The sequence below is a fragment of the Pantherophis guttatus genome, chromosome 3 (genome assembly GCF_059756535.1).
Source record: "Pantherophis guttatus breed Tessera chromosome 3, ASM5975653v1, whole genome shotgun sequence".
NCBI classification, from domain to species: domain Eukaryota; kingdom Metazoa; phylum Chordata; class Lepidosauria; order Squamata; family Colubridae; genus Pantherophis; species Pantherophis guttatus.
In genome coordinates, this window is record NC_142065.1 from 68,206,917 (window position 1) to 68,219,732 (window position 12,816).

The 12,816-nt window shown below is 38.1% G+C and overlaps 1 protein-coding gene across 5 annotated transcripts in view; it reads left to right on the plus strand.

Moving 5' to 3' along the window:
• PATJ (PATJ crumbs cell polarity complex component) overlaps nt 1-12,816 on the plus strand; it is a 149,221-nt gene that overhangs the window by 46,981 nt on the left and 89,424 nt on the right. For all 5 annotated transcript variants that reach the window (XM_087889789.1, XM_034415224.3, XM_034415226.3 and 2 more), the window contains one exon: nt 9,660-9,869. In XM_087889789.1, the coding sequence (XP_087745915.1) occupies nt 9,660-9,869 (210 nt within the window). The remainder of the gene's footprint in view (nt 1-9,659; nt 9,870-12,816) is intronic.

Below are 12,816 nucleotides of genomic sequence, written 5' to 3' on the forward strand. Positions count from 1 at the left end.
CAGGAGAATTTCCAAGTCTCAGCAAAATTATTGGAAGTCACTTCTGTTTCGTGGTGGTTCATGGAATTGTAGACTTTGACTTACAACCATTTGTTTAGTGACTGTTCAAAGTTACAATGGCACGTAAAAAAGTGACTAATGATTAATGACTATTTTTCACACTTATGACTGTTGCCAAGTAATTGGTCAAGTATTTAAAATTGGCAACTGTCATGTATTTATGATGGTTGCAGTGTCCTGGGGTCATGTGATCACCTTTTGTGACTCTCTGACAAAAAAAGGCCAGATTCACTTTTCAGCCATGTTACTAATTTAATACCTGCAGTGATTCATTTAACAACTATTGCAAGAAAGGTCAAAATGGGGCAAAACTCATTTAACAGCTATCTTGCTTAGCAATGGAAATTTTGGACTCAATTGTGGGCATACATTGAGGCCTACCTGTGCTTGCTTTAATGTTGGCAAACATTTATGTTCTTAAAATATGCAAGTCTTTAGGAGGAACTAATGCTAGATTTAATTTGCAAACATTTGTAGTTTGTAGTCATTATTCAATTGCAAACCAGCACGAATTTTTACTGGATTATAGTGGCATCTGAATATATGAGATAGCAACATTCATATTTCTGTTGCTTTTTCAAAAATTAAACATGATTTCTGAGAGCCCCTATGGTTGAACAATCCTTTCAAGTTTTACTTTCATAATCCTGAAAAATTACTGTACAGTTTATCTCCTAAGATGGCTTCATTTCTTTAGCACAAAGATCATATCTAGTTCAAGTTATTGGGTTGAAACTGAAGAATAAAAACAAAAGTGAGCTTTATTTCAATTCTATAAGTGAAACTGTATTTTTCAGGCCAGCATGTTAAACAGAGAGCGACGTTAAGCACCAATTCTTTTGCCAATTCTGCCTGTAGTTATTTTTCTTTTTTTGTCTTATATTTTTTTCTCTAGATCTTTACTGACGTTTTCTGCAACAGAAGTCTTGATTAAAGCCAGATGTATAGCACAGCTTTATGAAATACATTGCTATATTCTTTATTGCAGATCGATAAATACTCATTTTTTATTTTTCAAAGTTTGTCTTTCACTGTTCCAAAAACGCCCTCCAGCTGGAATGAATTTACACAATTTAAGACTGAGGCAAAGTCATAGTGATAACTCAACAATTTTACGTTTTTATTTTAAAATATTGTATTCTCTTCACTGGAAAGAGGGTAGTTATTCTAAATGTATGCTAAGGCACACATACATCCTATTTCTTTTAAATTTCCAAGACCAAGATATATAGGGTTGGTTATAATTAGCTCTTATCCTTTTTTATTTTCTGGACGGTGTACAATAAAATTGCCAAGTACAGTTTGTCCAATCTTTATTTTCATGTACTAATGCTTTAATAAGAGAATACTAATTCTAAGTAACTCGCGGCCCATGGCCCAGATGTGTTACGTACTGGCCATGCCCTCCTCCGGTTTAGTGAGGAAAAAAGTTGTGATACGTCACGTGACGACGTGACGTCGCGAGTTTGACACCCTTGCTCTACAGTCAAAGCTTCCTATCCTAAACTGTGTGTTTATTTATGCAATTTATATCTTACCTTATTTTAATGAACAACTCAAGGCAGCAAAATATATCTAATATCCCTTCCCCTTCCTATCTTTTCCACAACAACTCTGTGAATTGAGTTGGGTCGAGAGAGAATATCTGGTTTCTAGTTTAGTGCCTTAACCACTAGTTCTCTACAACTACAGATTTTAATTATCTGGCACACTCACAGACAAACAAATTATACTATCTCCAACAGTGGAGTGTTCAGTGTCCATGTTTAGAAAGAAGTATTTTGTTTTGAGAAGACCTATTTTTTTTCCTTTGAGAATATCAGATGCATGATTAGGATTGACGTATTGCAGAAAGTGCTGTGTGCAATGTTTGTCCTAGTTTAGATTTAAGAACTGGATACAAACCAAGATGGGCCTCGTCTCTATTACACATTCATACTGACCACAAATTTCATATTTGTTGTACTACCAATAATTGATGTATAGTTTCCCATTTTGAAGCAGGAAACATCTGAAAATTGCAATTGGTATCCTAGATCTGTTTAAAGTGGTTTGAAGAAAAAGCAAAACAATTCTCACAACTTTCTAAAAAGAAAAAAATATCGATCTCTTCCATGCACCCATGGAAGAGAAGGAAAGAACAATAGAACAGGATAACAGAATAAAAGAATCGGAAGGTACCTTAGAGGTCTTCTAGTCCAACCCCCTGTTCAAGCAGGAGACCTTATACCAGTGATGGCTAACCTTTCCTGGACTGAATGTCCAAAGCAAGTGTGCGCCCCTCGCACACGCCCTGCTCCTGTGCATGCACGTGTGGCCCCCTGCATGCACCCTGTGCATGCACGCACGGCCCCTCGCACATGCCCCTCCCCACATGCGTGGCAGAGACCCGAAGACCAGCTAGCTGGCGGGAGGCGTGCGCACATGCGCAGCGGAGCTGAACTGGAGCGACAGCTTGCATGCCCACAGAAAGTGTGCTGCGTGCCACCTCTGCATGCATGCCATAGGTTCGCCATCACGGCCCTATACCATATCAGACAAATGGTTGTCCACTCTCTTCTTAAAAACCTCCAACAAGAAGATGTATGAACTTGCCAAGAAAGTTTTGATTAGCCTTTATTAGGAGTAATTTTGGTAACTTCAATTAGAACTTATTTATTATTTTTAAAAAGCCTTCATATTTTACCTTTTCTTCACGGTGCTCAAGATTTCACCAATTTTGTGCAATTGATTGGCCTGAAAGTGGTATGTAGTGCATAGTTGTGGGGGAGTTGGAAATAATGAGATGAATATGATAAAATTGTTTATCATCCTTTTTAGAAGTAGACTACCAAGAACGTCGTATTTAATGAAGTATTTAGTCTGAACTGAATTTTTCTTTTTGTGCTACTTGTGATTTTTCGACATTGTTTTATGTTCTCTGGTTTCTGTTGTAGTTTGCAGTGTTCCTTAAAGTTCAGTGTACCTACAACTCTCTTTGTAATGAAATCCAGCAATAGAATTGATGAATTTTCTAGCAATATCACGATGTGGTTATACTATGGAGGTTTTTTCACGGAACTGTTTTATGTGTGACAGACAAGAAGAGAAAGATTTCTTGTAATTTGGGGAAAGTCACATTAGCCAGGAATATGTCCGTATAGGATTGTGGTTAACAATATATTAAACATTATAGGGTTAAGTTTAAAAAAGTACAGTAATTGTGAGAAGACTGTAAAAGCTACAAACCAGTGAAGAAATTGTTTCATACCTTAATTCTCTTAATAGTACACTGCAAAATGCAATGCCACTACTACAGCTTCAGATCTTTAATGTGTGTTTTTCTTGGATTTGCAATATAATTTGCAGCATAGACATACTGACAGTAACAAAAGTGTTCAGGGAGCCACTTAAAATAGAAGGGACAAATGACAGGGAGATATCTGTTCAGTGTTACAGCTCATCTACATTTGTGGTAGTATATATTTTGCAACTTGAGAGAGTCAAATTTATAGGAAACATATTTACAGTACCTAAACCATAAATACTAGTCTTACCAAGACTTACGAAGTTGCTTCTCTTATAGCAACTAGCAAGCACGGGTTCACTCTTTGCATTTTCTTGTTTGTGCTCCTAAAAATAAAACATTAAGTAAATACAAATGTTCTCAGGAACACTTGAAGTTTCAGAATAAATGGTTTGGATTTATATTCTGCTGAGGCTTGCAGAAAGATTGAAGCTTCATAAGAATCTATATTGATGACGCGTCACCTAAAAGAATGCATGAGATCACTGCTTTAACATGACAAGGGTTTACATGCAACATAACCAAAATATATGCCAGATATTAGCCTGCATTAGGTTGGTTCACTGTTCTGGAATGTACCTTTGCTAGAAGTCTTGAACCTTTTGAAGGTAGATATCTCACTTTCTATACTTTCTCAGTTTCTTCTCTCTAGAGTGTTTTCCACCTCTCGGTCCCTTCTACCTTTTTCCTTTAGAAGCTCTACTGCTTGTCCCATGCCTCACCTTGGATTCTTCCTTTCCTTCATTAATTTGTATTTCAGCCTGGCAAATCCTGTTTTGTCTTACTGCATGTTGGTGCAACTCATCTTGTAGTCCAGAACTTTTGGCAATTTAAGAATAAAACCTCTTTTAATGATTGAACACAATTAAATGTTATGCGTAGCAAAATTGGTTCACTTGGTCTTTTAGTGCCCTCTGTTGGCTAATACGGATGATGACTATTTTGTACAAAAAGCTGTCATGGTTCCCTGTCGTCTGAGAAAATTGAGGAAGAATGAACTTTCGGTAATACCCCTTCCGTAATTGTAGTAAGTGTAGTGGTTGGCTCTGAAGGACAGTGGAAGAGCCATTAGCAGCAATCAGATAAACAAGGAAATTATTTACGAAAATGCCTCCGAATGCACCTATACAAACAAACACACACACACACACACACACACACACACATCTCAATTCACATTGAGATAGAAGAAGGAAGAAGGGAAGCACATTCAGACCTGCAAGATTCTATTATAACTTTTCTCACAGAAGTGGCTTTAGGTTTATGCAATATCTGTTCCTTTGGTCTATTTTATAGAGCTGACAGTAATATAAAAAATATTTGCCAGATGGTAATGTACCCTTACCTGCTGTGTAATCTTTTGTTGTTTTATCTAGAGAGATTTGGTAATAGTAAAGTTAGATCTAGGCATGAAGACACACAGGAGCAAAGTAACATTCAGTGGTTACCCTACAATTTCTTGTTCATTGAAATGCTGCAAAGCTAGGAAATCAGAAGCTAACAGAGTCTTTCCTGGGATTTGGAAACAAAATAGAAGTAGCATCTGTATAATCTGTATATTGAATTTTATTTCATTCTTGGTAACAAAGGGGTTTAAAAAAGATAATTTGTCTAAAATATGAATTGCAGATAATCACAAATGTAGATACCATATTGGACCAAGTAAAAAAGATACCTTAGTAGTAATGTTTTTGTAAGGAATATGCCATAGTTGTAATCTTAGTTTGTGGCTTTTGAACCACAAAGATGTCTAAGTGCGGCTACCCACAATGTATAATGGGGGTGGGGGAATATGGCTGAAGATGGAGCATTTAAACCCAAATCAACTTCAAATCAAGTAGACAACCACATTGTATGCCGTTATAGGCCAAAATTATATAAAAGATCATTTACTCCCGTACATAATTGCACCTTTTGCTGATCCTGCAAAAGTAGATGCTTCTACTTCTACCTCTACTTTGTTTGTGATTGGACCTATGTTACAGGACAACCTGGAGTTGAGACTGGACTTATTTTAAAAACTTAGAAAAGGGCTTCAAGCATATCTATTACAGAAGCCTTTTAAGTAAGAGATTTGTAATGCTGTTAGTTTTGAATATTTTTAATTGGAGTATTGAATTTTAAATGGAATTTTAGATGATGTGAATCACTTGGCATCCCAAAATGGAAGAGGAGTCATAAATTTTTAAAATAAATTTATAAACAGATAAGGCCCTTTTTGTAACCTAAACAGTTTATGAAAAAAGGACTAATAATTCCCAAAGTCTTTGAACACAAATATGGTTTTTGGTCCTTTTATTGTTCAATTGTCATTTAGTTTTTGGAGTGTCTCTTTACCTTCAGCGCAGTTGCCATTCAGCTGTTTTGGGGACAACCAGTTCTTCTCTGCAGCATTAAAGACTGTTTCTGCATTAATTTTCTCCTCCGTAGCTTCTCTTCCTGTACGAGAGCTCCCTCTACTTGAAGATAATTGGTTTTGTCAGAGCTTGCTAGTTGAACATTTAAAATCCTTTGACTATCTTGTATTCATTTATATTAATAATTTTTAGTAGCCTGTATAAAAAGGTTTGCTGGTCAATGAGTGAAATAAAATGACTGACATGTAAAAAGAGCATCTTATTAATATTATGCTATATATTTATAATTATAAAAGTACCAGAGCAGTTTTATCAACTCCTAGATTGGTCACTGTGGAAGCAGTTTGCATCTAACAATAGAGCCTAGTCCTTCAACTATGGATTATTATTTTTTTGCACCCATGCTAGATATAGTGACATAAGGAAATTTTCCATTTTCAATAGACTAAATAAATTATATTATTATGGTATAGACTAGTATTGCAAACAATAACAATTGGAACTCTGCAAGGCGTTCAAAGGGGTGCTTTCTGTTGATGTACATAAAATTCATCTAATCATCCAGAAAAAGAGTGATGAGAGTCATTATTAAACTGTTGTGCGAGTCTCTATAGAAAACAGTATAATAAGACATGGGCCAGTGGTTTGACTGTTCCATCATTACAGCCGCATAACCTTTTGGCATAAGAACACTTCTTAAATCTGCCCTCGAAAATTGCTGACGGTAAAATATTAGCACATAGTAGCATAAAAGCTCTGCACTATTTAGGTACAGTTAATCAAAGCACCTAACTGGGTTGGACATTATTCAATTGGCTTCCTAACTCAGCATATTCCTTATTCTCTACTTACAATCTGGGATTCCATATCCAGGATCCTTGGTTTGAATGCGGCATTTCCTATTCTTCTCCAATCGCAAGGAATTTCCAGTCTTTGCTTCTGAAAATAAATGGTCGGATCTGAACAATCACAAGTACTCTGATAGCAGTAACCTCAGTAAAATAGTAACGAGGTCAGTAAAAATATGGACTAGAGAAATAATATTGCAAGATGGAAGTTAAATATCTCCATGAGAGATCTGTGAGATCTTTGCAGAGGCCACTCCATAGATCATATCTGGGCATTTTGTAGGTGGAAGACTATACATCTGGCCAGTAGGTGGTTCTAGTCTGATCTGCGGCATTGGTGAGCCTTGGTGGCACAGCAGACTAAAGCACTATTAAGTAAAGCCAGCTGCCTGCAATTACTGCAAGTTCAAATCTCACCAGGCTCAAGGTTGACTCAGCCTTCCATCCTTCCGAGGTAGGTAAAATGAGGACCCAGTTTGTGGGGGTAATAAGCTGACTTTGTATAAAATAGAACACCGCTTGGGGGCGGGGGCGAAAGCCCTACTAAGCAGGTATATACAAAATATGAAGGCTATTGCTTAACACATTGTAAACCATCCTGAATCTCCGGAAAAGGACGGCATATAAATCGAACCAATAAATCGAACCAATTGGTGGGAGGTAGGACTGTCATCATTGGCAGGGGGGGCATTGGTGGCAGGATTGGGGCATCGTGGGGGGTGGAGTGTTGGCAGTGTGGTGACAGTGGGGATATAGGATTAGCGGCCTTCTACAACAGTCCCAGTTTATCATGTGGACCTTTGGGAAAATTAATTGTCCACCCATGCTATAGATGAACAGCAACATACCTCAGAGAAAGTTATGCATATCTGATTTGCATAGAAGATGTTAGGCTTAGACTTAGGGAGTGACTATAGCAACCCTATCTGGGCTGAAGAAATCAGACTTTTCTATATCTCTTTGCTGTCCTCTAGTGATGATCTGGATGTTTGCAACCCTGATACTGTAGCATTACGGTTCTGCATTTCTCTGGGAATTGGAAAAAAATGTCTAGTCCTAGGTCAGTGTTAATGATCTGGAGCTAAATTGGCCCATAATCTGATTCCACTGCTTATAATAGTAGTGGAATCCATACCCATCTTCAAACATCATCTCCTTGGGTGGCTTTGGTAAAATTGTTTTCAACTTAGGCTGACTTACAGTATTATTTTACTGGGGAAAATTGGAGGGGGAAAAGCATGATTTTCTGAAGGGAAGGTGACATACCCATATAATAAAGTAATTGCTTTTGCACATTCCAATTCTCAAATATATATATATATATATATCTTGGTGTATTCGGGTCTTCTCCCGTGTAAGATTGAGAGCACTTTGGCAACGTTTCGGCAGAATCTCATCTGCCATCATCAGGCTTATGCAAGGGGCCTTCTGCAGCAACTGCCGTTACTATTTCAAATCTGGTGCTGGTAGTCTGCTTTTCTGGGATGGCCCCAGCAATGGGATGGCAATGTTGCTCCTAGAAGCACGAAGCCGAAAACACCAGCCTGAAGATGACGAATGAGACTTCGTTGAAATGGGCCAGTTAAGACTCTTGGACATTTACATTTGTTGCTGCTTCATATTTACTGGAAGGATGGCAAGAGGTACACTAAACCAAAAAATTTCTCTAGAGCCCTAATGGTAGATTTAGAAAAATGGGTACAAACTGAATTGGGTTTGGAGATCCCAAACAAGCTACTTAAATCCTGAATGCTAAAACCAAATTGAACCACAGTGACCAGAATTCAAAGCAACACCCTCCAAAATGGTGGGTAGCCAATTTTTCTGATGTTAGCAAGCTGAAGAAGGATGACTTCTTCACTTTCTTTCCCTGCCACTTGACAATAATTGTCACTATTGAATGAAAATCATTGGGCTATGAAAATCAACAGGGAACATATAAGAAGAAAAAGAACATAGTCTCTTTATATCCATCCAAATTGCCAGCCCTAGCATCTGTTTTGTTCTTTGTGGTAGAAGGGGTCACTTTGAATAGTTAAGACCTCAGTTGCTTCTGATCACTTTAAATAACTGAAATGGGAATAAAACTGGCTCTTTTATTATTTTAATAAAAGCTTTTAAAGTCTCTTCATCTAAAAACTCTTGTTCTGATGTAAGAGAGCAGTTGCGTGAAATAAGGATAAAGTATGAATTACAGTGCATTCAGATTGCATGTTTCTATATCATGTAAGTAGTGATTACATGATATAGAAACATGCAATCTGAATGCACTGTAATTCATAATTTATTTCAGATAGAAAGTGCTAGAAAATTCTCAGCATTTATGTGTCAGTGTCAGAATGAAGGTATATAAAAATTGGAAGGTTGTAGTATTCAATAAGTCTGATTAGTTAACTATTATGAGTGATCCTCTAAATCAGGGGTGTCAAACTCGATTTCATTGGAGGCCGCATCAGGGTTATTTTTGACCTCTAGGGGGGTGGGGGAGGCATGGCTAGCTTGAAGTCACTTGTGTTGGGGGCGCCTGTGGTGGCCCGAGTTCTCTATTAGCAAAAATGGGCTCCCGAGCTCAGTTTTCGGCTGCGACAGCCTCCTACAACCCTCTGCTAGCGAAAATGGAGCTTGGGAGCAGGGCATATGGCCCTCCCAAGCTCCATTTTCACTGCCAGAGGCACCACGGACCGGTCCTTCACTGTTTCCAGGGCAGCTCTGTGGGCCACAGCTAAGCACCCCGTGGGCCAAATCTGGCCCCCGGACCTTGAGTTTGACACCCCTACTCTAAATACTTGAACTGTTATAGTGTGGCCTGATCATCATTATGATATTCTACTACTACTTTATTAGGCTGTTGTATCATATTCAGTTCAGTTTGGTGTAACCACATTTACCAATTCAAGCACATTTTGGCAGTCTTATACCAGCCTTTTCCTCTTTCCTTAACATCCTTTATCAATTTGGCTTGGTGCACTTTTTATGTTTGTATAACTTTATAGCACAAGCAAGACAATGTAGTAGCAGAATATTTTGCAGATGAGTGAACATAACAAGCTGGGAACTTGAAATGACATTTCTACAAAAGTGTTTTTCATTTTCTTGCTTGTTTTTCAGGATCCCTTAGATCCAACAAAGACTGCATTTGTGATCAGTTCCCTTGTGCCAGGTGGAGTGGCTGAACGTGGTGCTGCGCTCTTCCCTGGTGACCGCTTAGTCTCTGTAAACGGTGTGTATTTGCATAATATTGATCTAGAAGAAGCTGTAGAAGTTCTAAAATCTGTACCACCTGGTGAAGTTCATCTTGGAATCTGCAAACCTTTGGTAGTAAGTAACATTCAATTTATGTTTTATAACATGCATGTTCCAGTTTAATAATTTATTTATTTATTTTATTTATATTTGAATTTATATACCGCCCTTCTCCCCCTAGGGACTCAGGGCGGTGAACAGCCAAAATTAAAATACATACAATATAAAAGTTAAGATAGCTAAAATAAATTAAATCAATCGGCCCCCAATTTAAAACCCCAAAGCTATACAATTAAAAACTAACCCATAAAAAACCTAATTATGCTAGGCCGGCTTGCTGAAATAAAAACGTCTTCAGGGCCTTACGGAAAGTGCGGAGATCCGGGATCAGTCGTATTCCGGGAGGAAGCTCATTCCAGAGGGTGGGTTCCCCCACAGAGAAAGCTCTCCCCCTGGGGGCCACCAGCCGACATTGCTTGACCAACGGCACCCTGAGGAGGCCCTCTCTATGAGAGTGTATTGGCCGGTGGGAGGTTATCGGTAGCAGAAGGCAGTCTCGTAAATACCCTGGCCCTAAGCCATGGTTAGCCAATGGTTAACACTTGAGCGAAAGTCACCAGGATTTTAATGGAAGCAAAATATATTTGCCATAAATTCTTTGAATGATTTATCGTCTTTCTGAGTTTTGCCATGATTGGAGATCCAGATGTTGTATGCTACAGAAACAGGAACATTTTGTCTCGGAGAAATGACTGTCTCCTTTTTTATCTCCTTTTTAGTTCAAATTTATATCCCAGTGTTTTGCCTTAATGGATTCTTGAAATAGTTTTGTATCACTTAAAACAAAGATATACCTTATATACAGTTGGATTAAAATTGTAATTCATAGAACAAAACCAATAGCAGCCATTTAATAAAACATTGAGATCACACTAGAAGCAATTAACATTGTAGAATAATTAAAGAAAAGAGTGAATGCAACTGCTGAGAGATTTCTGTTTGCAGTAATCTATACTACTGTGGAGAGAGCGATGGCTCAGTGGCTGACAACTAGGGTTTGAGACTTAAGTGCCATGCAATGGGATGAACCCCCATTACTTGCCCCAGCTCCTGCCCACATAACAGTTCGAAGAGCATGAAAATGCGAGTAGATAAATAGGTAGCACTTCAGTGGGAAGGTAACAGCGTTCCGTGCACCTCAACATACAGTCATGTTGTCCACATGATCATGGAAAAGGGTCTTCAAGAAATGTTGACTCCCTCGGCTAAGAAACGGAAATGAGTTCTGCCCCCTAAACTCGTATACAACTGATATGGGAAATCTTTACTTTTACCTTACACTACTGTGATTTAAATAAAATTAAAATTCTGCTTTTTGGAAAACTGCATTGATAATCCTTGGCCTTTGTTGATAATCTATTCTTGTCACATGCATCTTGCCTGATGTTTCATGAGCTCTCCGTTCATATATGTGTACAATATTAAGCGTATTCATTGCACATATTAGTGTACAAGATGTGTAATAGTTTTACAAACACCATCCAATGCTACAAAAAATGTGCAAGTCCTTCAGAACTTTTCATGAGTCTAGATCAGTGGTGAGGTTCAAAATTTTTTACTACCAGTTCTGTGGGCGTGGCTTGGTGGGCATGGCAGGGGAAGGATACTGTAAAATCTCCATTTGCTCCCCACTCCAGGGCAAGGTTACTGCAAAATCCCCATTTCCTCCCGATCAGCTGGGACTCGGGAGTCAGAGAATAGATGGGGGCAGGGCCAGTCAGAGGTGGTAGTTACCGGTTCTCCAAACTATTTAAAATTTCCACTACCGGTTCTCCAGAAGTGGTCAGAACCTGCTGAAAACCATCTCTGGTCTAGATGTATCAAAATCATTTGTCTGTTGTCCAGAATTTTAAAATAGTTTCAAGGAGGAATGTACAGGCTGAATATACTGGCTATTAGACGCAATATACTTTTCAGGTTCTATGTAACTTTCTGATTAATAAAAGGCATGGTTTTATCTAGCATTCTAAGACAAAGAGCAAACTCTTTAGTTGACCATGCCATAAGACCTTAGGTTCTGGGGAAAAACAGCAATAAAAAGAAATATGGTAGTCTTTATATCGGCAAAGCAAGATATTAAGTCAACTGCTTTTGGCTACCTAAATCAAATCAAGTTTTTACTACAGGCTTATAGTCAGAAAAATTACCTAAAACGTATAGAGCAGGGCCATTTTATTGTCCTAAAAGTATTGTCCTAAAAGCAATTAATGATTTTTTGATATAGTTTTAAAAGAAAATACACATTTATTTATATACATGTACAAACTGTATAATAATCAGAGTACGATAGGCTATAGAATGGCTTGTACTTTGAGGAGTCCAAATGTCCCAGCAGCCCCAGAATTAAAAAGAGTCATCTACAGCATACAATATAAAGACTTGCAACACCCACTACATAGGAGAAACAGGCAGAAGACTGGCAGAATGCATCCATGAATATCAACTGCCATAACGGTCAGAAAACAGAATGAAAACTCTTTAATTTCCTAACATATAGACAGACTTAACCATAAGTTCAGCTTGGAAACAGTGACTATCCTAGTCCAATTCCTAGCAGCCTAGCACTGTGACTAATTGGCCATCAATAGACACACAAATGTAAACAACATCTACATACTGTGCAAAAGAGATAAAAAAAAAACCAGACAAAAAGGGAACAAAAAGACCAAACACCTTCCCACCATCAATCAACACCTAGATGAGATAGATTAACATCAAGATTAACTTCAGCCCAACAATCAAGAAGTAAACAATACCCCAATTAAGGAACTGCCAAACAAGCTAAAAGTAAACCTCCTAACCAAAGAATCAGCAAAACCACCCTTCCATCAATGCTGACTGAGCAAACCATTAGCATATAAAATGAGAGCTAACACACTCGTTACTAGCACTGATGATGTTACCTAGTTTGGTTTATAAAACATCTGCAAGAAAACAAACAAGCTCAGAGAGCACCAAGGAC